The sequence below is a fragment of the Haplochromis burtoni genome, unplaced genomic scaffold (assembly GCF_018398535.1).
Source record: "Haplochromis burtoni strain Fernald_Lab_line unplaced genomic scaffold, NCSU_Asbu1 Contig_603, whole genome shotgun sequence".
NCBI lineage: Eukaryota > Metazoa > Chordata > Actinopteri > Cichliformes > Cichlidae > Haplochromis > Haplochromis burtoni.
In genome coordinates this window covers 153,432-181,234 of record NW_024582964.1, presented here as the reverse complement: position 1 = coordinate 181,234, position 27,803 = coordinate 153,432, and the positions used below count along the sequence as shown (strand labels likewise).

Genomic DNA, 27,803 nt, shown 5'->3' with positions numbered 1-27,803 from the left:
CTGTCAACTATTCCAGCAGTGTACTTATTGTCAACAAAATTCATAAAAGCCTGCTTGATATGTCTGCTCTGAGTCTTGCAGAACTGTACACTCAAAAAAATGAAATTGGGTGGTTGTTACGTGTACAAGATTCAAACTTGTAATTTGAACTAAATAATTTCATGTTTCTATGGTGAACATAATTAAATCATGTAGCATCTGCATGAAATTCAGCAACTTAATTTGTTCTTGTTGAGATGACAGGATACAATCTAGTAAGAGTGGTTCGTTGCCTGGACTCACGAAATTCACAAAATCACATTAGATGTCAAACTGCAGGAAAATCGCTGGAGTTTTAAGAGGCAGACAACTACACCCACACCATGTGTTTGCTATTTATTGTGGTTTAACCTGTCAAGGACAAAAACGTACAGAAAATTCTGCATCAAGCCTTGTAATCATAGCTTTCCTAGTTTTGTTAAGCCTGGATTGACAACTTGGTGGTGTGATGGTTCGTGCTGTTGCCTCACAGCAAGAAGGGCCTGGGTTCAAATCTACAATCTGGCTAGTTTGCAGTGTGTAATTAGAGTTAGGTTAATTGGTGATTCTAGATTGTCCATGAATGTAAGTGCAAATGGTTGTTTGTCTCTATGAAATAATCAACCCCCATATTGGTTCATTAAGCAAGACTAGCAGTAATTGCCTTGATTAACAAAGTAGTTGTTCAAATAACAAGATTTCATTGCATTTTCCTAAAGTTTTTAACTTGTGTAGAATAAATTAAAACAAATTTCACTCTACATACTTAAATGAATCACTTCAAGTCAATGTAAGTATACTACGTTGATCTAACGTAATCTGATTACATCAAACCACCAAATGCCAAATGTGTTGGTTTGACATGGTCAAAAATGGGTTATTGTACTTGATTAAATCACGTGGAAAAAGGTGCCGTGATTAAATTGTGTTCATCCAACAACAGATTTTTTTGAGTGTACCCTGACAGTTCAAAATGTGTCTCTTTGTAGGGAAGATAAATAGGGCTCTTAACAGAATCATCTTTGTCAGCATTTGTTCGCAGACCCTTCAGACTTGGACACCCGTGTGTGTTTCTTAGTAGATTTGCCCACTCATCACAAGCACCAGAAAATCAATATATGAGCAGGCTCACACAGACTAAAGGCTATAATTTTTCATTTTCTTTATGCTAAATATTTATACTCGGTCATATTTATGGTTCTTATGTTCATTAATCTGTAGGTATATTTGTTTCTATTTGGTATAAAGACTAAAAGCATTTTAGAAAACTTGGACCAAACCGTTCAGTTGGGTAGCTGGAGCAGCGCTCTAATGGGATCTTCACCAATCTGTCATTGAGGCCCACAAACAATGATCTGTCATTGTGGAGAATTTGCAGACTCTTTATTGGCCCCACTTTCCCTTCGGGCAGGATCCTGAGCTCCTCCAGGTAGCAGTCATGCAGGCTTTTATTGGTTGTGGAGAGAGCCTTCAGAATGGTGCCATATTCTTTTAAGACAATAGTAATAAGAGCAAGCTCCAGGATGGCAGATAAAAAAACGGTTCGAGTGATTATTTTCTAATTTTTAATTAGAACGTGTCTCACCCGTGCCGATGTACATGACGTGGTAGAGAGAGTGTCGGCCCTGCACGATATCCACCACCAGCTTAGAGAAACGCAGGTTGTCCTGGGTGAGCAGGGGGTTGACGGTTACTGGCTGGACCACGTCATTCATGAGGAAGAGCCGCTGGGCGTCCTGGAGGCTGCGCTCTGTCAGGTTTCCCCCATTGGCGCCCTCCTCTAATGTGCCACACTGAGCAGTCAAGAAGGAGGCAGCAGAAGGGCGTTTAGTGAAAGGGAAGCTTCTCATATTGTGTCTGTGAAGGTTCTTAGTCCTCCAGGTCATCGTAGTCTAAGGAGCTTGGAAAGAAGCCCGTTTTCACACCTTGGCTCATGTGATTAGGTAGAGGATCATTAGGGGGTCCTTTTGTCCCTCTTCGGGGGAAACTCCCACAGGGTTTAATCTGGGACTCTCCACCATTTGACCCTAGAACTGAAGAAGCTTCTCGGATGAGAGGTGAAATGTCTTCAAGCAACTTGAAGTCCAGACGCTTTTCTTTCCAAGCTCCTTAGACTTCTTATACTGTGTTATTATGGACAGTCTGCATAATTCATAATCCAGAAAAGTCTTATTTGTAATATACTGGCCAATTATGCAGTCTCTTAGTTCTTCATCTAGCTGAAACATGCATTTAAACACACGTCTCTTAAGATTCTCCACCTCAAAAGCCCATTTTCTTCTGATGAGCTGCTCCTCATTCAGTGTTTGTGCACTGCACCTCCACATAAGGCAGGGCTGTTAAACATAAGGCCTGGAGGCCAGAACTGGCCCAGTAAAGATTCAAATTTGGCCCACTGGAAGGCGTTAGAAAATGTGGAGGAGAGATATTTGGTACTTTTAACTGTATTTTCATAAGTTTTATAGCTTTTTTAACTGATAAAGACCTCCCCTGCAGCCATGCATGCTACACCAAAGTAATGAAGTTATAAACAATTAAATGACAAAAAGTTCCTGGTTTTTACAGTGTGTCCACAGTAAAAAAAAAAAAAAGAAAAAAGGGTAAAGTCCGATGATGGATATCTTATTATTGTTAGTCATGTAAATAGTTTTGTGCATGCTAGCTTAATGGCAAACTTACAGGCAACAAATACTTCATGAAAAAATTGTTAAGCTTTTTCTTGTTTTATATTTAAGGACAAAATTTCAGGCAAGATCATTACTGTTGCAAAAGGACTGTTAGCGACAGTGTTAATTTATATTAAATAAATGCAAGTTTAAAATTGCACATAGCAAAACACAAGCTTATATACAGACATTATACAACAGGAAATGTGACTACAGTTTCCCTGTAGCTCAAACTGAATAGCACTTTGCAGATGCATTGGGAAATTTGCCAAGCATTTATTTTGGGGACATGTATTTGTTGGAGCTGAGCAAAACTTCTCTGCTGCACTGCATTTAGATATCTGCAATCAGCACAGAGTGATGAAGTGGATGTCAGTCTTTTGAAAATTTCTTTACAAGCCTTCGTGGAATTGCTGGGCAACTGTGGCAAGATAAAGCTGTTTGCTTTAGTGTCCTCACCAACCTCATGTTCTCAGAGAAAAATACATATGTATGAAGAAGTCTGAATTCTTTGTCATTGTCCATGTTTTGAAATGAGTTACCTGAAAGTTGGGTATAGGGTTTGGAGTGGCCAGCCAAGCAGTGCGCGGGTTCTCCTGGTATCGAAATGGTCCATTGAAGGCTTGGGTGATGGCGCTCAGATTAAAAGCACAGACAGCAGAAGCTGATATGCTGTTTCTAGAGAAGCACAGGAAATTACAATGCTCAGGTCTTAGCTAATGAATGTGAAGGAAAGCAAACATTCTTGAGCACATCTCTACAGAAAAGCACATATTTCTATTTTAACAGTAAAATACAAACATAACCTTTTAGTTGCCTCAGTTGAAACTACTCTATGGAATAAACATTAGTGTGTAGTCTTAAAGCAAGCCCCAATGGCACAGCTGATATGCGAGAGGACACATTTGCCAAAATAAATTACCTTTCATACAAACATGATAAGAGAGATTAATAGTTAGTACTTTTGGTCAAAGTTTTATTAAAAAGCCTCAAAATGCTGTCTAGGTATATTAGCCAGAAAAAGACTAATGTACACAATATCACTGTAACTTACCAAACCAAGTGTTTTTTACGAGGCTTTAAATAAGGCAATGTACAAGTGCCAAAATAATCCAGTTCCTTTAATGGCCAATGTGTTAACATTTACGACTTTAAAGAAGAAAAAAGCACATTTCTAGCACAGTATAATAACCTGTCTTGGTTTTTATAGACAATGACAAAGTACATGGCAGCTGTCCAGGAACAAATGCTTTAAAGCTATGTGTAATTAAGGTTGTGTAGACCTGGAGTGACCTGTAGGTGCACAGACAACTGTAGCTGCTAGCTATAGTCTCACCTCAGCTAATTCATGCCCATATTTTCCACCAATTTTGTGAAATTATGTGACAGACAGTATTGCCTTCTGGGTAGTTCATTGTACTAACAGGCTGTCTAACTCTTTTGAGTCAATTCTATGCATTATTGATTGTATTTAGGACAAATTGGCTAATGACTACTGTTGCAAAAGGACCATTAGCGACAGTGTTAATTTATATTAAATAAATGCAAGTTTAAAATTAAACATAGCAAAACACATGCTTATATACAGACACTGACAGTGTGTCAGTGTGGCAGCATGTGTGTCAGTGGAACACAATTTGCTAACCTAGCTAGCTTTCAATAGCTAGCTTAGCACTCCATCCTTGTGTCTATATTTAGTCACGTTAAGCAAGCTGGTAACAGCAAAAACACAAAATTTGTTGGTGAGGCTACAGTGAGTGCATCTTACTTTCATATCCTCCTGAGAACCAAGGAAAGTTTCTTTCATTGTAACTTTTTTTGTGATGTCCTGCCTATTTGGAGCTGAAAGAGGCCACCCAAACACACTTTTGAAAACAACAGGACTTATTAGGGTAGCTCAAATAAGTCAAAATATATTGACCAAAAACAAACGTCCATTAAAGAGGACATAAATGAACAGACTGGTTCTCAGGAGGATATACTCTATGACCCAGTGACCCAGTGTTTTGAGTTTTAGTTCATTTTGATGTTTATAGTATGTTTAAGCTCATTAGGTTTCCTATGTTCATTTGCTTATCAGTTCCCCCTTGTGTTTTCAACCCCTGTGAAGTCTCCCTTGCCCTTCATGTGTTTCATGTCTGTGAGTCTCATGTTGTCATGTCTGCATTATGTTTCCTGTTTTATTTTGAAGGGGTCCGGTGTTCCTATGTTCAATGTTTTTAGTTTTACTCTCCTCTTGTGACGTCGTATGTTCATGTGTGTCAGCTGTTATCCCATGTGTTTCCATTTCCCTCATTATCCTCCTGTGTGTATTTAGTCGGTGTGTTCTGGTCATTCTTTGTCAGGTCGTCTGTTGGCCACGCCATGTTTCCAAGTTTCATGTCTAGGTTTTTCTTGTTGTTTGTTTAGTTCTCCCAGTTTAGGTTAATGTTAGTTTTACTTCAGTCTGCCTTGCCCTTTGTTTGTTCCGTTTTTACCAGCCATATTAAACGGCTCGCTTTTTGTTAACATTCAAGTGTTGTTCCCTGTTCCTTGGAGTCTGCATTTTGGGTCCTTCTCGTCAATTCATACAGTCTGCCCTCGCCAGACTGTGACATAAAGTCTATGAAATGACATTATTAACAAACAGAACTCACACATTAGTGGTAAAAATGCCATAAATCAGATCTTGCTCAGGTAAGTAGAAGGTGCTCTGGAGCTCATTGTAGTAAAAGGGGATTTCTCCTGAGCGTGAGCAGTTGAGGCGAGCCTTCATGAAGGTGGTCCAGGTGTCCTCCAATAGAAAACGTCCACCCATATCATTCTTACAGACCCGAGCCACTCGAGAGAACACCATTTTCCCACAGTCATTTTCCACCGCAGTTTCCCTCAGGAAGAAGTACGCAAAACGACCAATCTCATAAACAGACACAAAATGAGGCTCTAGAAGAATAGAAGAGGCAGAGACACAGGTCAGCGTGATGGACCAACGAAAGAGTGATGAAAAGGACAAACTTTGTGGTGCTTTGTTAACCGTTGAGCCATTTAGAGTTGTACTGGGCGGTGCGCAGGGGCGGCATGTTGCCCAGGCTCCTGTAGATCACTGGGTCACGTCCAGAGAAATCAATCACTGTGGCAGCATACAGCTCGCCCTTTTCTGTGATCATGGCAGTGGAGTTGTGACGCGGGTCGTAGGGACATCGGGCAACACCGTTCACAGTGTCTAACACCTGACTGAGGTTAGAAATCTGACGGAAAGAAGGGAAAACTGAACTAAGCATTTCCTGCTATTTTAGTGGGTTGACAAGCAATTTTGTTCTTTCTGTTTTTATCGCTTTATTCGCATTATTTCAAAACTTTTAATGAATTTCAAAACTTTTAATAATGTAATCTTCAGTTTCTATCATTTCCCAAATGCACAAAACTGCTGAAGACATCTGAGGATCACAAAGGCACCAAAACTATTTATAATTACTAAATATAATTACAAAATATATAGAGAAAAGATAAATTAGCTAATCAAAGTGACTAGAAGAAAATGACTTTTATTGTCAGATTTCTTGATTTTATCCTTTTTAAATTCCATGTCCTTTTTCCATTTTACATTGAGCTCTAGCAACTTATAATTGCCTTTCTTTTAATTACCCCAAAAGGATCTTAGACTATAAAATATGTATTTTCTTGTCATATAGTTTCATTAATTCTACTTAAGTGCAAAAACTGCCATTTTACTAACCTGTCTGGTTATGCAGACAGGGGTAAAAGCATTGGTCCCACATGTGAAGAGCGTCCTTCCGCTTATCAGCAAAACCCGTACATAGTTTTGGCATTCACCCTGCAGACAAATACGCCAGAACTCAGTTTTACTGTTTCATGACATGTCATCAAAATGTCCAATATAATATAATCATATAATAACATAATCCAGTCTAACGTAATATGTTTCTCAATACACAGACAAATATCTGTATTTCAGTCACAGCACAATACCTCAGATTTGCCTTTGCTCTGACATGAGCGCTTTGTGTCTTCATCGGATGCCCATTCTGTTGCCTGAGGAGAAATGTTCAATTGTAGAATGTTTTTTTTTTATATTGGACCTTTTATATTTAATAAGAGATACTGTTAAAATGATTAAAAATAAAATGTCTTTGACAGTAGTTCATTTTTGTGTAGTCTTAACCTTACCTGTATGAGGGAGGTATTATTCAAACTCAGTCTGAAGAGGAAATTTCTGTAAAAGATATTTTATTTTAGAGCTAAAACAACAAGACTGCTCACAGTAGCAGTGTACAGCATATAAATGTTATCCTCTAGTATCTCTCAACTTCTGTCCAGACACAGTTTGATCAAAACACATTTGTGCCGCCTGGGCAAAATAACTGTATAGCTTGTGTCGCTGGATTTTTTCTTCTTCCTTTTGGGTCTTTTTACTCCATTTAAGAGCTGTCTTTACCCTTTAGTGCTGTCTTTGGGCTTTCGGGACTTTGTGTTTTAATTTAAAAAAATAAATGTTGTGTGTATTCCCGTGTTTATGTCCAGAAATATCATCATGTAAGAATTGGGGGCTTGTCCAGGATATGAATGCTGGCACGCTTCTATGATGACACATCATGTATCCACTTTACACCACTGTATGCTAGTAACATGCTGTATGATTACTGTTTGAGTAATGCATGCTATTTGGTACCTTGCTCCTACAACAAGCTGGTTTCGTCTCAGGTCCAAAGCAAGTTGGGAGAAGTCCTTTGCACCTGGATGTGAGAACTCAGACACCCAAGACCTCAGTGCTGGATGCACAAATAATCAAATGATAAGGAGTGAGGGGAAAAAAATAAGAAGAAAGAGTATAAAAGTAAGTGAAAGGAAAAGCAAGAGATGATAACATGAAATATGAGAGACAAGAGAAGAAGATGAAAAAGATCCATTATCCAGTGTTTGCCTTTTGCCAACTTTACAACTCATCTTTAATCGTAGGGCCTAAGACCAGAAAGGAGGCTTTTAAACAGACTGAAAGTACTGATTTATTTTCCAAAATTATAGGGTAGGACATAAAGATCTGGAAGTCTCCCAATTTTCATATTACATTACTTGTTCTAATTAATTAGCAATCTCTTGAAATAATTTATCTTGAATTCAACAACATAAATTTACCATCACATAAGACTGTTCAATGTCAAAGTAATAAGATAAGTAAGGTATATCTGTCAGGTCTTTACTTTTTTCTCTCAATTTGTGCAGTTGTCTCAGATTTTTTTAAGGACACATTGCATACCATACTGAGATATTACAGACCTTTACATTGTAACTCTTTGGGACACACCTACAATTTTATGTCTTTCCAATAAACAAATGGGAACAAATTATTTGTTTTGTAGCGGGTTGCTAGTCGCAAAGTGCCTAAAGATACACAAAGAACCACTTTAAATTTTGATCTTTCCTAAGTTGTCCATTGTGTGTAGACTCAACACTGGTTCATCGCTTGAGTAAGGTGTCTTTTTTGCCAGGTCAAGTACAAGGACTGGGCTAAAAACATGTGAAAAAGACAACATCCAATCCTGAAGAAACATTGCTCAAAACCAATTTAAAAGGTAAGTATGTCTACCTCCCTTTAAGCAAAATATAAAGAAATGAGGGGTGGCTTAAGACTTTTCCATCTTATCAAGAACTTTGTTTTGAAAGTTTCTTTATAACTTTAGTCTATCATGGTTGATATTACATGCCCTTAATTGAAAACCACCACCTGAGCAGTATGACAGCCAATCAGAACTGAACGGTAAATAAAGTTGCTTTAGCTGTTTTACATGAGCTTCGGGGAGGGCGAACAAACCACATACAAATGAATGCTTCCCGCAATGTTTCAGAGCAAATTACTGCTGCCTCTCAGGACTAAATGCCTGTTCCTCTCATTTGATAGCCAGCTTGTGGGAAAAAAAATGTATCAACAACAAAAGCAGCACGGTTTGCCAGGCAAACACTTTGAGCTGAATGTAAACTGACATCCAGTCAAAATAATGACATCAAAGGCCCTTTCACAGTTATTAGACAGCTGAAGAAGAGCATTTAATGAGGCCATGCTGCAGACACAACATCAACACCTTTATTAATTTCACATAAATCTTTACATTCAATTATTTTGCAGAAATTGCCAAGCACAGTTTCAACTTTCAACGTGTCTTTTGTAAGCCTCGATGCATGAGATAAACACAATTCCAACAAATCCTTATAAATGCAAATTAATTCCAACTAAGAGTTCATAGTGCTGCCAGATTTCACAACCTTATATTAAAGTCACGCTTCACACTTTGTATTGGTTAATCTCAATTAATGTCACATAAAACAACAAATTGAAAGGTTATGAGCACCAGCGTGTCAAGATGCTTATTAGAAACTGAACTATCATTCTTGTCTGGTCTCAGTTCTGCTTTGAATAGCTCTGAAAGAGGGCAACAAAACAACATGAATACAAACCATCACTTGAACAGCAGTGATTTTCGGAGAGCTATTGAATCCAAATTGCTTTTGTGCACTTCCCTGTGTACATAATGAGCTGCTGCAAAGCAGACAAGGGCAGGCAGTCTAAGTCTCTCATTCAAAATACCAATCTGACAGCTGACAAGGAGAAGCGACTTGTTTCTTGGACTTTCTCTTTTAAGAAGAAATTAGTTAACTACAGGGAATCAGGAATCGACACTCATTCTTGCAACAAAAGAGCCAATTAACTAAGAGCGTCTAGTTTCATTTCAGATTGCAGAACTGTCTACACTTTGCATTATGTAAGTTGCCGTCTGCTGCTTGTAAACTTCTTTGCATTTTAGCAATTTTATTTAACAAAATGAGCACAGGAAAGAAAATAAGATTACAGCAATGATCATTGTTATTACTGGACCTGGATCCTATATTAGGGATACCTTGCTGATGTCAGGTCAGACCTGCTCTTGGCTCCAGAAGAACTTGAATTCTTAATGGCATAAATTGAACAAGATGCTGGAAACGTTCCTCGCAGATTTTGGACGTGATAGAGTCACACAGTTGCTAGATTTGAAGTCAGTGTCAGATGATATGAGCTTTATCCTGCTGGGAGCAGCCATCACACGATGGGTCTACTGTGGTTATACAAGGACAGACATGGTGAGCAGCAAGACTCAGGTAGGCTGCGGAGTTTAAACAATCGACTGGTATTAAGTGTGCCACACCATTATACCACCACCAGTCTGACCCATTGTTAACTTTGGTGATAATTGTAACCTCAGTTTCCTGTTCTTAGCTGACTGCCCAGTGTGGTCTTCTGCTGCTGCAGCAGAGCTGAGTGCTTCCAAGGGTGCAAAGATGCTGTTCTGCATACCTATTTGGGAAAATCCAGCAGATCAGCAGTTTCTGAAATAATCATCTTTCTCAATCATCTTTCTTCCCAATTCAGATGCTTGGTTTCTTTGGTCCGTTTCTTCTGATTTACTGTGTATTTCCTGTGTATTCTGTGCTTCCTTGTCTGCTCTTGTGTCATTTCCTGCTTTATTTTATTGTTTGTTGTTTTCTTGTGTTCTATTTACCTCTTGTCTTTGTCTTTTTCCACCACTACAATGCCCTGATTGCTTCCAGCTGTTATCGTTTTACCTTGCTATACATGGTGGCTTTTTGTGTCTCCCTTTGTCAGTTGTTCCTTTTTGGTTTCTTTAATGATTTTTACCATTTCTATATCAGTTAAAACTCACCTTTTGCTTGTTATATCATCTTCATTCTGTGTCCTGTGTTTTTCTCTTCTTTTCAGACGGAAACATAACTTGTCCAGGATAAAAATAATTATTATTTATTATTGCTGTTCCTTGTCTATTTCCATTTCCAGTGGCATTTAACAAACATAATTTCTCAAAAGCTGTAGACTGTTGTGGGTTTTATGGTTGGTTACAATATGGCTGTGAGAGCAATAGAACAAGCCGTGCAACAGCGTTTAGACAGCAGTGATTAGAGCAACAAAAGTAGGTGAAATGACATTCTAAACGTTTAAAGCTTTTATGGATTTGGACAAGACTTTTGTGCAAGCACCCAGGTTGCTGTGCTGACAAATTTTCATGAGAGCATTTTTTGAATGCAAACTAATCAATTGCTGTTGCTGTGGTGGTTATAGCTGAATATACAAACCCAACGAAAATCAGTTTTTAAAGAGCGGCGAATGAAATGTTGAGAGATGGCATTGATTTAAAGTTGGTGGATAAGTGAAGATTGTTATACAATTATGCAATCGTTATTTAACTTTACAAAGGACCATAAAATGTTTGTGACCCAACCAAAGCTCCTTCACAAAGATACCATTTCAGCTTCAGGGACTCTTTATTGTTTGTGTAGCAGGGTCTGGCCAGAGAACCTCCTTGTGCTTCCAAGAAAAAATTATACAAAGTTAAAGTAAACATTACCAAGGGATCTTTAGATCCATATATGTACGTTCTTATTCAGTGAAGCACTGGAGTAAAGCACTGTTTAGCAGCCATGGTTTGACATGAGAGTATGATCAAAATGTAGGGTGATAAAATCAGAAGGGGCAGACATATACAGTTTTTTTATACTTTAATTTAAATCGAAAATGTATATCTTATGTAGCCTTTTGCATACAGTTGGTCCTCATACAACCCTTAATCCAAAGCCTTTACGTCACTTATTCAAGCAAAAGATGCATTTTGATTACCATTTTACAATAAGGCTACCACACTGCTCGCTCACAACAACCTGCTTGAGGAGCCTGAATTTGAGAACTGTAGACAGTCTACGAAACGCATGCATGTCTACAAGTTTGCCTAATTGTCAACATCAGCATGACAACCCGATCGTTGTGTGACAAGGTTAAGATCTCTGATCTTGATGTTGGGTACGTGGACTAACCGGCTACATGTGAAAATCATCACTTTGAAAGTGGGCTCAAAGAAACACGGCCTTTGTGTGCGTGACTCTTTTCAATTCGCCGACTTTCTCATATATTTGTGAGTGTGTATTCTTACATAAAAAAAACAACACAAATTATGTTGTTTGAAAACAGAAATTGTCTTGTGGAAAATAGATACGCTGTCCTCTTTTCACAATGGGTAAATGTGCAAGCAACACAGTCTCTTATTTCAGCTAAAAAAGTGTCTCCCTTCAGCATGAACTTTGGTGCTAGGTTGGAGCCTTTGTTCAGTTTGGCATGTGCACATAAGTTGCTACGATGGGGTGGGCCTAAACTAAAGTGATTAAAATGTACAAAGTTCCTGATTTTGCAAGCGTGCCTTCATTTTTGAGCCCTAACTTCATTCGTGGCCCTCCTCCCCACTCTATCAGTGGTGTGTTTCTTTGCTCACCTTGGTAGGAAACAACAGGATGTTCCTTTCTGCTGCAGTCGGCAGGCTTGATGTGAGGCTCCTCTGACAGACACATGGATAAACAGATGACCAGCACAAGGCCACAGGGGGAGAGGGCCCATACCCCCCACCCTGATGTTACCATAGTTACAACCGCATCCAGTCTTCTATCAGGTCCTCAGGAATCACCTGTCGGAGCAGAAGTGATATCTGTCAATCAACCAGACAGTAATGGCAGGGAGAGTAAACCAATCAGCCTTGTGACAAATAAATATCCTTATATTTTTTGGCATTTAGATAATCACTCTAGAAAACTCAATACATCAGTGCTGGACTCTAAAAATCCATATCCACTTAGTAATAGCTCACACTTGCACACACTCTCTTCTCTCCGTCCTCCTGCCCATTCATCTAAATTAATTTTGCCAGTCGACCGGCCCCGCTGTCCCTCCTCACTTTCAGTCTGTCTCCTTTTGGTGTCCATCGCCTCAGTGTCAGCAGGACTCGGTCATGGCTAATTCACCTCAAAAGGCCAGAGCCGCCAATCTTCACTAACGCCAGCTCTCAAACTTTGGGTGCCTCTTTCTGACTGAGGGGATCCATTCAGAGATGAGCCCCGGGCACAGAGCCAAACAGGAGGGTGTGCCACATGAAGGGTCGAATTCATTTTATATGAATCAGAATCTGCTCAAAGGTGATGATCTGATGGTGACTTTAGGCACAAAGATCAAAGGCTCTTTTATATAGTTTACAAATTTCCATCCAGCTGCGTCAGACAAGTATCAGACTTTTGCTTTCTCACGTGCAGCACACAGAGGGAGGCAGCGTTCAAGATACTCTGGTAGAGTAAATGCTGCCACATACTAGCTGTAGCATACATACTGACGCTGGCAAGTTAGTTACAGGCTAACGTCTAATCCAAATGTGTTGGGTCTTTGTGTTTTCACGCACACTTCTGTGGGGCTACATTTTCTCATTTATTTAGAAATTCACAGACTGGAAACAGAGCAGGACAGGACAGAGTGACACCCACCAATAAAGGATGTTACTATCACTTTTCATTGGCTGCATGCATTCACCAAGATATTTAAAGTTTGCTAAATTAAAAAAAATGTGGATGCAAACAAGGATAAAGACCTTTAAATGTTTTTGCATGTGAAATGACTCTATGTATGAACTCTGAAATGGAAAAAAAATGTCTTTTGAATCATCTAATAAATTTCTGTTTTAAGCTCCACTCCTGTACTGGCCAGTGAACCATTCAGATGTGAGCAAGCGTTTAAGTAGCTGAAGACTAACTACAGGAGACACCTTCACCATGAGAGCACGTGAAATGCCTGAATCTAGCTACACTGTCGCCTGAGGGTTAGGCGGGACTAGAGCACAAATTTGACTCTGAAAATGTCTGAGCTGAGTGATAAATGAGTTTATGGAAAAGGCCATAATGTTCCAACTATGTATTGAAAACTTGAACATCCTCAACACTACAGGGCAGCATATTTCTTGCCCATTCACAGCGGCGTCTTTTTCTTTAACCCTTAAACCAGTTTCAGTGCAGCTGCTACGCACTACAAAGAATGGAGGCGGTGAATGTCTGCCTGTCTACTGCTCACTGGGAGGACTGAATACGTGTGGAGGCAGAGGTTTTTCAGCCTGCTGGGTCTTACATTGCTGCTTAATGAAGCGACAGGAGCAGAGCCTCCACCGCTGGCCTCGCCTTTGTTACGGGGCCACGGTCCTCTCACCGCGCAAAGGCTGGCCAGTGAGAGGCCTAATGTTCTGGGATTTGTCTATTCAGCCCAACGAGGGGGAGCGACAGTGGACGTCAGTCAGATTCTTCGGGGGCAGTAGGAAATGTGTGGACGCAGGCTCTCCCTTGGTGATTAGCGTTAGTTAAAGACAAAGAGCGCATATTCATCATCCTCTGTCTACATGACAAAGTGTGCTAGGACCTCTGTATGGTTTGGTTAAGTTTAGTCAAGTAACACACAAACTCTTTAGACACACTGTGAGCCCAACTATCTGCACTGATGTTTTTCTTGAATGTTTTTAACTGTGCTTTAACAAAAGCATTGTGCTCCCTTCTTTGCTTCTGAGAGAAGGTAGTCACCTCTAATATGACCATGAAAGTTCACTTGTCGCCAAAGCTATTTCTAAGTACTGCCCCCCAAAGCTGTATGGCTGTGCCTTTATATTTGTCCTTTTCACACATCTTACCCTGTAACAGGGAAATTTGATAAGTTCTTTCCAGAAATACCCTGAAGGTTTTACAGTAAGCTGGTATCCACAACAAAACTTTTAGTACTGTGTAGAATATAAGCTTTACAGTATGATGCTGTCAGCTGGTTGACTTTCATTAGTCTTATTTGAGTATTGCAATCTCCAACATCATTGCTGTGTCCAACCGTCTTTGTGAACTATAACAACACATTGCTAATGAAACTTATATTCCTTGCACTGCCAGGTTACAGACTGTTGCTGCACCAACATTTTGACAGCTACAAAAGGTGGCCATACCAAATATTGACTGTACAGATTCCTTCTGTGTCTTATATACTGTAAATGTATACTGTAATATTTAGTAAATCAGGGCACCTCTTCCCCAATTTTCCTGAAAAATATAAAGGAATGAGTAGAAATGAGGGGTGGCTAAAGGCTTTTATTCAATACTGTATCTAAACAAACAAAAAATACTTTTTTTTCTGAAATGTTTCAACATAAGTCATATGAATTTAATATAATCTGAAAAAAAAGGTAGGGCAGATTGCTGCCCCTCCCTGAGCCTGGTTCTGCAGGAGGTTTCCTGTTTAAATGGTAGTTTTCCTTCCCACTGTCGCCAAGTGCTTGCTCATGGTGCTCTGACTGTTGGTGTTTTTTCTGTATTGTTTCAGGGTCTTTACCTTATAAATATAAAGCGCCTTAAGGAGACTGTTGTGATTTGGCAGTATATAAAAAACATTGGATTAGCTGAATTTAATTGAAATCTGAAGTAAGCAAATGACCGCATCAGTACAGAGGACATATGTTACACATAAAATAAGTAGATGGTCGTGTGATGCTTCTAAATGTGGCTTGAGTGATTCAATGTAATATTATGGACCCGACAGTGGCAGACGGACCTGAGCTACAGTCTTTGAATTTGTTATAGAAAGTTGGAAATAAATTGCTTCAAAAATAAAATCAGAGAGCTGTTTTCCCAGAGACGGAACGTGTCTGAACATTCATTCACTCGTGTAGCTGGCTGCGATAGAAAAACACCTTAAAGAAATAACAACTTGTGATGGGATTAGAAACACAGAGTCTGCAATTCATGTGACCGGTCCATGTTTGGACTGTGTGGGAAAAAAAATCCCCCGGGAACACAAAGTGAACATGTGACCACCACACTGGAGCAACACGGCCAAGATTTTAAGGCAGGGCCATGTCAGTAAATAAAGCTGAGGACTGGGCCGCCCTGTATCAACACAGCTAAGCATGACAGGTGTATACTCAAACCCCTGCTGCCTGCCAATTTGTCTCTCCTACTTCACTGGTGACTCTCCATGTGATTCCTCTGCAACAGCGAAAGCTAATTCAAACATCTTGCGGACAAAACTACACACTACAAATCTAAGATGCTTGTGCGTCTGCTGAAACATGAAGATAACTTCATGTTCGTGCAGCAACTCCAAAACCTCACACAAAGACATTAAACTGTAACCTCTACTCAAATTTTGCAGCAGTATTTAAGGCTGAATATTTTTTTTGTATGCTTTTCATTTTATTGGGATGCCTTTTAAACATAGATGTTTTGGTAGATTAGATTTGCTCTGGAATTGTTTCACAATTGCAAACTACTGTATTGATTGTTCTGCAGCTTGTTGAGGCAAGACTGAATGAAACTGCATCTGTTAAATATTTAAAGGAGATACACAGCAATGCAATTAAGCATTTACTGTGTTATCACGTGAGCATCTATATGGATCCAAACAAGCGGTTAAGGATTGTGCTCGTTACTAGCAAATGTGACTTTGAAAGTAACTTCTCCTGACCAAAGTAGTCACTACAAGTGGCCTCAGAGTCATTAGCAGCACTAGCCTGGGAGACGGGTCTGTTGTCCATCACGTCCTGCGATGTAAACCAACCCTGCAAACAGAATCAGCTCGTGGCTACCTTCCACTTTCACATCTGTGCCCATATATAGACTCTTTATCTGCCATTGTAATTTACTTTGACATTTATTGCCGCACTTGAGTTGTAGAAGTTTCTTAAGCTAAAAAAAAAAAACAGCTTTACTTGGCAAAAAAGGTTAAACTAATTCCCCTTACACATTCACACCAAATGGCACTCAGAGTCAATACAGAGCTTATTAAATGTGCTTGAACCTTTCCTGCAGTACAGATAGTTTGATTCTTATATTAAAATCTATCATGATATATGCAGGCCACTTTAATCGGTATATCTTGGTTGGAGCCACACTCTTACCACTGTTGGTTCCAGAACGAACTTAATTCTTCACGGCACAGATTCAACAAGGTGCTGGAAACACTCCATATTAACACAGCAGCATCACACAGGTGCTGCATATTTGTTGGCTGCACGTCCATGATGGGAATCCCCCATTCTACCACATCCAAAAGGTGCTCTACTGGATTGAGAGCTGGTGTGTGTCAGGACTATGAAGGCCATTGATGTGCAGTGAACTCATTGTCATGTTCAACAGGTGATTTGAGCTTTTGAGGTGCTTCCAGCCATCAGAAGATGGGTACCCTGTGGTCATAAAGTGATGATCAGCAACAATACGCAAACAGGTTGTGGTGGATAAACAGTGCTCGGTTAGAGTGTGCCCATGCACCATTACAGCACTGATAGAAGGATGGATCCATGCTTTCGTTTGTTTGAGTCTACCGTCCAAATGTCAAAGCAGACCAAGCAACATTTTTCCAATCTTCTGTTGTCCAATTCTGGTGAGACCGTGCAAACTATAGCCTCAGTTTCCTTTTCTTCTGCTGTAGTCTAGATGAGTACCGCAACATTAACAGACAGATACACAACAAAAATCAAATGTCTGGCACAGCAGAAGACCAAGAGCTTGTCCCTCAGAGCAAATCATCACACATTTGGAAATACTTTGGATTTAGGGCAAGTGATGTTAACTAATAATAAGTTACAGCGTCTGCACGATAATTTATTACAACTGCTTGAAAACGCACCACAAACTGCAGGATTATTAACGCATGAAGGACAAAAGAAACAACGCAATATTTGCAAAAGTGAATCATCCGCCGTGCACTCAGGCATCCATAAAAGCGAGCCTGTATGCGTGTCTGCATATCCGTCCAGCGCACAAAGACCTATTGAAATCATCGAGGCAATCGCATGCTTTTTGGCCAAAGATATGTGTCCACTAAACATGGTGAGTAATGAAGGATCATCGTGGACAAAAGATGTTTTCCCCTCATGCAATTAATTTTCTAAATTGGCAAAACCGACATTGTACACAAACTATCATAATGGTTTGGGAAAAAAATGGAGTGGAAGACTTTATATTTTGCTTCTAGGATGCACTCAATCATCAGTGCAGGTCAAGTAAAAATGGGATTTTGTGAAGGTGTTTTAACTAACTGACTAACCAAGAAGTGCAGCACAATGTAAAAATAAAAGTAGTGCCTTGCTGATTTAATTTCATGTTAAATTTTAGTAAAGTTAATTGTATTTACATAATTTTGGTATTGTACATCAGCAGGATCATAGAGGAACATGAATGTGAAAGCAGTGTTTACAAGACAGTACAATTAAAACATTTCTGTCATTAAAATGAAAGGATAAATAACTAAACTTAACTGTAATCTTAATATCAATCAGAATAATAGTGATAATCACAATCGCGCAGCTCTAGGTTATTTGAGTTACTGTTGCTTTCCTTTCAGGTTAAAGCAGTCTGGCTACTCTCCTCTGACCTCTGACATCAGCAAGGCATTTTCACCCAGAGACCTCCCGCTCATACTCAGAATGACCATGCCATGTTCAGAGTGAAAAATGTTGGAAGTAAATTCCTTCTAAATGTGAAGGAGGCTAAATTTCAGACTTTGACTATGCTTTTTTTTTTTTAGTTTTCCTACTGATAAAGACACCCCTCCCCCCAATTAAGTAAAGTAATTTAACCTCAAAGTGTTGTGTTCACAGATTTCTTTCATTTACTGCAACAGGTACTTTAAAGTAAAAATGCAACCTGTAAGCCATGAGATTTTTGGGGGGAGGGGGATCAACAACTTTGCAGAAGTGACCCACACAGGGCATTATTACAAACCTTCAAAAAGAGGCTGTGTCATGTCTTCAGAAGCCAGACAGTTTGTTTTCTTTCGTTGTTGGTTGTTTGAAAATGTAAAAATGACCCATCGACTCCTTAGAAAAGTCAGGAAAAGTATAAAAAAAAGCTTTTTTCCCCTCTGTTCTCCTTCCCCTTACACGCTACAGCTACACAAGTAGAAGCCGCTGACGTTTCTCCCCTGGTTTAACATTTAAGTGGAAATGTGTGTAGTGACACACTGACAAGTGTTTGGACAGAGCAGCAGTGCCTCTGCAGCACTTTGTCACAGTTGTACAAACTTCACACAGCAGAGGCCTTTGTCAAATCCTCCATTTTTCTTTCTGGACTCTTTCCCTGCTGCTTTTTTTTCCCTTCAAGTTTGTGAGATTTCTTGACAACAACTTTTTTTCTGTCTCTGAGTGTCAACTACTTCTGCTGATGCCAGAGTGATTCACAGTGATGTTCATGCAAAATTTAAGAAACATGGAACTTCCCCCCGCCTCTATTTGAGGAACCATGCAAGCTCACTTTGACTTTTTCCTCTTAGAAGAACTAAACAAGCGTATCCCAGAGAACTTAGGAGGACTCTGATAGAGGCCAAAGAGATAGCCCCTTTATGGAGTGTGGTCCGAGGGCTTGAGTTGACTCTAAGTAAAAAAACAAGTCATGGATGAACCTCTTTTGTGAGCCATGTGACCGGCAGGTTATTAAGCTTTAATACGTCAGCTCGGCAACTGTGAAGGGGCCGTTTCCTTTTCTGTCAGCATGAGTAACCTCTTCCCTCATTTCTTGCAAAACAGCTATTATAGGTAATTATCCATGTCGTGATCTGCCTACAAAAAGACGCACTACAGAAGACCTTGAAACTGCTTTTTAGCACTTCCGCCACACCAGCTACAAACCGAGCATCCGACAACACTGGGTGCGCGCGTTAAGTGTGCTTCATTAAAATCCAGACATGTCCTCTTCACGGAGGAACTCTATGACAGCGAAATTAATAACGAGTAATTATTTCTTCATTCAGAAGCCCTGTAATTTGTTCCTGCGTGGCATCAAAAATAAAAGGAGGGAGTCCAGCATCTGACCCTTGTATATCAGCCTCTTGTCTAAACTCTCTCCACCCGAGTTTTTGGACAGCGTCCAACTATCATGAAAAGACAGAGTGAACACCAACTCCCCACCCCACTACACCCCACTACAAAAAAAAAACTGGATTCCAAACTCCAAATTCCTCCTTGAGTAAGAAAAGGAAGAAAGGACAACATCAAAACAACACTGAATCAAATTGCTAAAATTCTCTTTCTGACCGCAGCTCCTGCTCGCCCTCACCTATAAGGAGCACTGATATTGATTACCAATGAAGTCAGTTGATGGAGATTTGTTAGCTGGAGCAAATGGACACTGAGAGGGCACCCAAAGTCCCTCCATCAAAATATTCAGAGAGGACCATTTCCGAGGCAGTGTTCTCAGCTCCTTCCTACCGGGGTGAATGGCCTCTCTGTGCAACCTGCCAACTATCTGCCAATGGCTGCTCTCTTTTACAAGTGAATAGACTGAGTTTAGCCACAGTTAAAAAGACACACTAACGTGCCATGGCTGCGCCACAATGGCCGCCCGGGTAATTTGCCAAACCTAATGATGCCGGTTTGGCCCGGGCGAGAGGAGGTAGAGAGCAGGAATCCTAAAGAGGCACACAGCTGCACTGATCCCTCTCTTCCTATCTCTCTCCTCGCTCCTCCCCGTCTCCCTCCGTCCTCTTATCATGATCTCCATTTCTTTCGCTTTGCTTTTTTGCCAGATGACACGACTGGGATGTATAACCAAACACGTACAGCTGCAATCACTCTCTGTCAATACCCGCTGCCCCACTTGAAGGGAGCCGCTCTGTCAGTAGACATGATTGAAGATTACTGGTTGGACAGCTCATTCCCTGTAACATGAATTTCAATGTGAAGCCAGGGTGATGGAAAAATCACAAAAAAACAAACATCCAATGGCCTTAGCTACGCTTGAACGGTACCACAACAACAATTTATTTAACATTTTTATGCATCAAACTTTTAGTTTTATCCATTAAGCAGTTGTTGAAGAGTTGTGGTGTCACTGATCAAGATGTTTATATCAATAATTGGTTAATTTACAGCCTATAGCTACTTTAACCCCTTAGCAGTCCTATTAGTCCCCTAAACCATCCAATGTCCCGTGGGCGGTACGTCCGACTGCTAACAGTTTAATGCCAACCCTAATGTCATCTGCTCTATCAACAAATGTATTTTTACTTACTTAGCTCTGAATGGCAAAAACGTTAGTAACAGTTCATGTAGTATGCATGACTGCTAATGATTATCTCAGAGTGGATGATGCAGAGACGGAGCTGCGCTTTAATGCTTGCATTGATCTAAAATTTTTAAAAGACAGTAGTTGTGTTTCACTTCAAGGCAAGACTGATAATCAATATTTAAGGAGCTGTGCAGAAGCTACAAACACTCTTGATATGGAGGAGATGGTTTACAAAGGTGCCAAACTGTGCCATGAGTGCTAACCACCGCACAACTGGGGTATTCAGCTGCATGTTAAGTTAATTTGTGATTCTAAATGACATCTAGGCTTGAATGTGGGCGTCTTTGTTAGGCCTGTGACAAAGTGGTGAGCTGGCCAGGGTGTACCCTGCCTCTTGCTCTGTGACCTCTGGGACACCCTGAATTTGGAAGGCAGAAGATGGATGCATTCAACAAAAGTCCTCCCATAAAGAACAGAAATACATTAATTCACATGTTATAAGAGCGCAGACAACGCCGATGTGTTAAATTGTACACATCCTTTATGAGTGTTTTAACATTTGGTATTAAAGAGTCTTAGCGCTTGTTTACATTTGTATTGACCACTGTCCACTTTTGATCTGATCCGCCAAGATGAACTTTAAACTCAAGTGTTAACACGGTTTAGATTACAAAGTGCAGCTGCCAAAACAAATCATAGAGATCAATCCACACCTCTCTAATCTGTATTAAGAGTTCCTTCACATACTGAACAGTCATCTGTAGACAAAGAGCAGTATTCAGGCATAGAAAAATTTCAGAAAGAATTTCAGAAAGAACATTTTTTGGTGAACTTCCAGCACTGAAAACCAATCTTGCCCAACAGGTCTACCAGGACTGAAGCAGACTGCTGGTCACAGAGCTATAGTTGTTGTTATTATACTATTTCTGGCCTGGTTGGAGGAGATTTGTACACTACTGGTAGTAGTAGTAGGAATTGTAGACACCATGGCCATAAGTCTCCAAAAGTTGATTTACGTGAAAAGGGAAAGACCATCTCTGAATCGAGGACGGGCCTCAGGGTACATCTTTCGCCATCTTACAATGCTGTGATTGTAGCCATTCCCCAACTCTCTGTGAATGGTACTCATGGCCTTTGATCAGTGGTTGTTGATCAATGGTCATGACGATTTGCATAATCAAGATTAAGGAACTGACCTCCCAGGCCATTGTTCTTTCAGTGGGCTGATTTCAGTCATTATCCAAACGTACTGTTTATAAGATTGGGGAAACCTGCAGTCAGCTGAGACTGAAGAAGTCACCTGGATGAGTGACGAAAACGCTACGTCCGGATGAACAGAATCAACTTTTGGAGACTTACTTTCCTGGATGATTGAGAATGCATCAAGACATGGCCATAAGTACAGTCAAAACAAACTACTGTCAGACTCTTCCAAGCAATGCCTAGTGATTTGACTGGTAGATGACAGATGGTGCACAACGATATGTTGGCAAACTAATAAAAATCCCAATCCACTCAAATTTTTCCCCAAAAAAATTCTTATTCATGCTGTAATGAAATACCAAAGGACAGCCAGCCTTTATGGTCAAAATATGTAAAATAACGAAATTAATTTTATGTCTTGAATGAATGGGCCGATATTAGCCAACAAATGAAATGAAATTTAAAAAGTAAAGAAGAGATATAAGAAACTTTAACCATGTTATGAGAATTGATGTTGCATAGTTTGTCCACCAGAGGGCACTCTGAAAACTACCCTGTTGGTAACACACCTGATTGGAACGCCACAAACACAATAACCAGATCATCTGACCAGAGTTGGGCAGAGTGTAACGCTTGAGTAGCTCAACTCTATGTCAGTCAAAAGCTGATTGGTTGACAAGCCAAAGGAGTGACAGGAGAAGCGTGAAAAAACATCAAAGACGGGTTTGACTTTGTTCGTTATAACCTTGCTCTTCTCCATGGCTGACCAATGGTACAACAACAGCACGAGCAAGAGTAGCCCTTGTTGTACCACAAACTTGGGACACTGCCTCCATCTGAGAAGAGACGGGCAGGTAGACGGGCAGCCTGTAACTCCCTACAGTCTGCAGAGAGACATGCTGAACTCCTAAACGAGTAAATAAATAACTACACAATAATTTTAGGGAAATCTGTTTGTTTCATGTGACCTACAGAAAGAAATATTGCCTATTATATCTGACTTTTAAATGACCAACTTCTGATATTGGTCCTAAAAGCCCTATATTGTCAACTTTACAATTCCACTATTCATTCACTCTCACATTCACACACTGGTGATGGCAAGCTACAGTTGTAGCCACAGCTGCCCTGGGGCACACTGACAGAAGCGAGGCTGCCATATCGCGCCATCGGCCCCTCTGGCCATCACCAGTAGGCGGCAGGTGAAGTGTCTTGCCCAAGGACACAACGACCAAGACTGTCCGAGCCGGGGCTCGAATGGGCAACCTTTCGATTACAAGACGAACACCCAACTCTTGAGCCACGATCGCCCCAAAAAAACTATATTCCTAATGAATCCATTTTGCAATCACCAACATTTTGATTATCAGCTTTAATTTCATTCATAGTAACTGATTAAAATGACTCGTAAATGTCTTACTCCCCAAAACTGTGCACGGCAAATACAAACTGAGTTAATATTATCATTCCAAATATGATTGTCTTGGGTTTTGAATTTCTTGGGTGGCTGACAGTCTGAGCATTTTAATTACTAATCCACTGCACATAACCGATGCTGCTGTCATGAAAAATCTCATAAGACCTGGTCCTTATAACCCACCAGAAAAAATGATCATGGCTACTATTTTCCACCAACGACTAATTTCCATAAATCATGCTCATAGTGTAAAAACACCCCGAAGACATTAATCAGCAAACTGTTGGTGCTGTGATTAACTAGATGACAGCATGATGTCAGTAATTAATTGAAGAGTAGAAGGCGACTCTTTGCAATTTTAAAAATAGAAATAAATAAGCATGCTGCTCTGTGGGAAAACATCAAACAGGAACATTACACTTGCACACGTGCAACATGTGGCTTTTGCTTCAGAAAGGCTTCATTACTGAAGTGGGGGAAAAAAACCCACGCACACATTCAGACATAATAACCCAGACTAGGAGTATTGATCCAGGGCTGGGAGTTTCCTCTGTCTCCCATGCTTCTCTCCACCCCATTCCTCTGTCAGTTTTAGCACTTATGCTTTAACCAGAACAAAGGAAACATCCACTACACGTTACACAAACACATCCCCACATGTAGTCTCCAAAGTCACAGCTAGGGTGATGTACGCTGAAGACGAGCGAGGGGGAAAAAGAGGAGGGGTAGGTGAAGGGTCATATTATAGATGATTAGAGAAGAAATGAGCCTGCAGTGACACGAAAACTGACAGGCAGGCAGAAGGAAAAAAACAGGCAGAAAAAAGTAGACACAAAGACAGGACAACACAAAAGAATAAGCAGTTGCACTGATGCAGCCAATCTCCGCATGGGATATGTGAAAGCAACGCACACACGCCGCACAAATATCACACAGAAGAAAATAAACTTACTAGTTCACCATCAGCACCAGACAGATTCGGCAGATGAACGAGCGTGGCACAGATCCCGGCGCTTCACATGGTGGGAGAGAGCGAGACAGAGAGACAGAGAGAGAGAGAGAGAGAAAGGAAGGTATGAAAAACAAGAGAGGGAGAACTTGTTACACATCGGCACACAGTGGCACGCTGACCAGAGAGTGTGCAGGGAGGTGAGGGGAGGTAAAGGGGTGTGTGAGTGTGTGTGTGTGTTTGTGATGGGGAAAATAAGGGAGGGGGGCAAAGAATTTCTATCTGTGCAGCGCAAACTGTTAACTCAATAGACAGAGATGTTCTGCCCTGTGTGAGATCCAGTTTTAGATTCTGTTAAAGAATTAGGTCACAGTATGGCGGGAGCCAGCTTGAGCGTTTGAATTAGTTGTGGTTTGTTACAAGCTCAGTATTGCTGTGCTTTTGCACTGCATTTAAGACTGATGACTTATCGACATGTCCTGTTATTCACTTATAGTCACCTCAGACTGATGCACTGATGAAGAGTAGCTGATTAGCAGGCAAAGTAACTGCTGACCGACACCTTTTTATGAGTCCTAAAGAATAATCAGAGCTAACATCTTGAGCATAGAGTGTATATAAAATATAGACATCATCACTGTGGTGTCACCTGTTGATTAACAACAGCGGGGAGTGTTTAAGCTTTTTGAAGCTGACTGTGAAAATGAAAACACCGCTTGATTTGCGATGGGCACGTCGCTAGCCAATGAGCATGCCCGGGATAAACCTCCTTTCTGGCTCTAGTAATAACCATAATTTACGAAATGTACTTGATGTTTTGTTCAGCAGTGGACCAACCAGAAACACTGTCCTCTGGTTTTAAGGCAGATTCCACTTTGGCTTCACTTTTCAGACTTGGAAGCTACGTGCATGTTTTATTCAGTCTATAATCTCAAGCTAAAGCGAATGGCATTTAAGAGGACACCTTTAATCTTGAGCTAAAGGGGCTGGCTTTGGATCAAAGCAGCCATACGCCAAATCAATCGATCATCTTATCACACAAGCACAAATAACTCAAAAGCTGGTGAAAATCATGACTCCCAGTTAGTATTGGAAAAATACATTAAAAGGACAAAACAAGCAATGAGAAAGCTGTGCGTGAGCCCACCATCGTGATCAATGGTAAATGGACTGGTACTTACAAAGCTCTTCTTTCCTTTAACTGAGCACTCAAAGCCCTTTTGAGCACTTAAAACACTAGGAGTGCTCAAGAGATAAGTTGCACTTCTCTCCTTTGCCCTCTTTCATGTGTGCTCAGTGGAGCAGAGGAGATACACGTGGTGAAACAGCGAGCAGAGGAGAGCAGCAAAACATAAGCAGAGACCTCGCACAGAAATCAGATGAAAAAGCTGCACATAAAGGGTGAGCAGGTAACCAAGTGCTCAATTTCCAGACAGCAGCAACCTAGGTTCCAATCCAACCTGTGGAGCTTTGCCCTGCCACTTTCTTCACTTTCCCGTCTGTCGCTACTATCATTATCAAATAAAGGCAATTGACAAAAGACAATATAAAAAAAGGATTGTGTACTGAATTATTTGGTTTTTTTGGTGGAGGTGGAGGGGTGGTTTAACATTTAACTTTCGCTTTCTCTTTCACACTCTTATAACCATGAGAAAGGCCACCACAGGGAGGGACTAACACGTCCTTGGTACTACCAAAACGCTAACAGCAAAGCTTGAGTTACAAGACAGATGGAGTGAGACTTCCAGTGACCACACCCGTAACTCAGTAATGAAGGTGGATAAGTTATTAAAAAAATGCCCTTTTATTGCTGTAAATTTGAGCATTTTAACATGGTTTGAAACCACCTTAAACGCGCACCAAGTGTTGCTGGGTTTGCTATATTATATAGTGTGGCAAAAACAATCAGCAGCAGATAGATAATGGATGATAGGAAAATGTCACTTCTATCTGAGAAGCATTCTGAAGTAAAAGAAAATGTTGTGTTTATGGCAAAACCTTTAACGTTAGTGCTAAGAATTAAAACACAGCGACGCACGAACTCTCAAACTATTTACGCTTTAATCAGCAGGCACAAAGGCAGACAAAAAAGAGGTTAAGTGCTCTCAGCTACATCTGAAATCATCTGGATACTAAAGTAAGACTTGGTGTTGGTTGAACACAGCTGCAGTAGCACCGATGTGTAAATGAATCAGGAGACAGAGTCAACACCAAATTCCATTAGTTCAGACAAACATTTCGTTTGCCTAAACAAAGAAATTCAGACTTCCCTCTTGAGAGACCCGATGCCCAGCAGAAAACTGTGATAACATCCACTAATAAATTTAACTGACTGTGACCCATTAAGGGCAAAAAAGTTCAAACACAAGCATGAGTACTTTTACAACTGAATACGAATACTTTAAATATCCTACAGAAACTAGCTGTGGATCTTTGTGTTAGCTGTAGAATAATTAGAGATCATGTCAGAAAACATGAGTCTAACTCTTTAACTCTTGATGCAGTGAATAAATTTAATATTGACAACTGTGAGTCAGCCTGGTTTTCCCATCAGGCTTTACATCCAGTGGATGTTAGAGGCGGGTGGATCAATCCAAATGATTGATATCGACTAGAGCAGGGCGATATGACCAAAAATATTTATCACGATATACATTTGAAAATTTGCGATAACGATATAACTGACGATATAATTGACACTAGACAAAATACTTTACAACTCCACAACTTTATTAGTGCAAAAACCCCATCAATGTATTTTCACTCAAACAAGCAGCTGTTTTTATGTGCATTAAAGTTATATAAAAATGTAACAGTGCAAATTCCTTGCTGACAGTTTAACCAAAAGGCATTTCCAGTGGAAATTGGCGACATATCCTCAGCATAACCATGTATAATATCCACAAAACTTAAAAAGAGGTTATACACACACAATACGGTAATATTATGTTGAAGCACAGTACGTATCACTCCGCGAGGCTCCTGCCTACGATAGCCGTAATGCTCCGACAATCCATCAAGCGGTGCGGCTTCGTAGCTTAGCAAAGTCGTACTAAAACATTTGACAGATTTTCGAGCGCCGTGTACATAAAATCAGTTTCGAGGTCAGTAAACACAACCAGAATTCATACATAAGGCCACGGGATTATAAGGGGCACTGTCGATTTTCAGAAAAATCAAAGGAAGTGTGCCGTATTTTCCAAAAACACGTAATAATGACGGCCCGCTAGCATGCTCTACCAAAAATAGTGCTTTGTTGTGTATCTGACGGACGAAAGCTAAACCAGTTCCACACCACTGAAGTTGCAGCATTTTTACAAACCAAGTTCTGGTTCATCTGTTTCATTCAACGATCCGCTTTCGCCCTTCTCATTCTCGTCGCCGCCATGTGCGTATGAAACAAAGGCACTGCGCATGCGCGTTTTACCCATATTCTATCGCGATATTTCATTTTCCTATCGTTGCCAACAATTACACCGGTATTACGTGAACGTATGATATAGGCCAAGCCCTATTCTGCCAAATATGATACATGTATTTTCAATTAGAACATTTATCTACTTCATGTGAAGTTCATGGTGTCGGCCTGATGCTCAACCCACCTGTAATAAAAATCCGAACCTTTGTTATTAACTGAGTAGACAGTAACATTGGTACTCATGATAATTACCAATAA

The 27,803-nt window shown here is 40.3% G+C and overlaps 1 protein-coding gene across 5 annotated transcripts in view; it reads right to left on the bottom strand.

The window, feature by feature from the left end:
• Positions 1-27,803, bottom strand: part of LOC102309194 (semaphorin-5B) — a 47,673-nt gene that overhangs the window by 11,222 nt on the left and 8,648 nt on the right. For 4 of the 5 annotated variants that reach the window (XM_014329731.2, XM_014329732.2, XM_014329733.2 and 1 more), the window contains 11 exons: positions 24,131-24,191; positions 11,990-12,178; positions 7,354-7,453; positions 6,852-6,897; positions 6,654-6,716; positions 6,400-6,498; positions 5,698-5,911; positions 5,321-5,606; positions 3,227-3,362; positions 1,604-1,811; positions 1,299-1,506 (listed from right to left, as the gene is read on the bottom strand). In XM_014329731.2, coding sequence (XP_014185217.1) covers positions 1,299-1,506; positions 1,604-1,811; positions 3,227-3,362; positions 5,321-5,606; positions 5,698-5,911; positions 6,400-6,498; positions 6,654-6,716; positions 6,852-6,897; positions 7,354-7,453; positions 11,990-12,134 — 1,505 coding nt within the window. In that variant the 5' untranslated portion in view covers positions 12,135-12,178; positions 24,131-24,191. The remainder of the gene's footprint in view (positions 1-1,298; positions 1,507-1,603; positions 1,812-3,226; positions 3,363-5,320; positions 5,607-5,697; positions 5,912-6,399; positions 6,499-6,653; positions 6,717-6,851; positions 6,898-7,353; positions 7,454-11,989; positions 12,179-24,130; positions 24,192-27,803) is intronic. The other variant, XM_042214718.1, reaches the window with a different exon arrangement.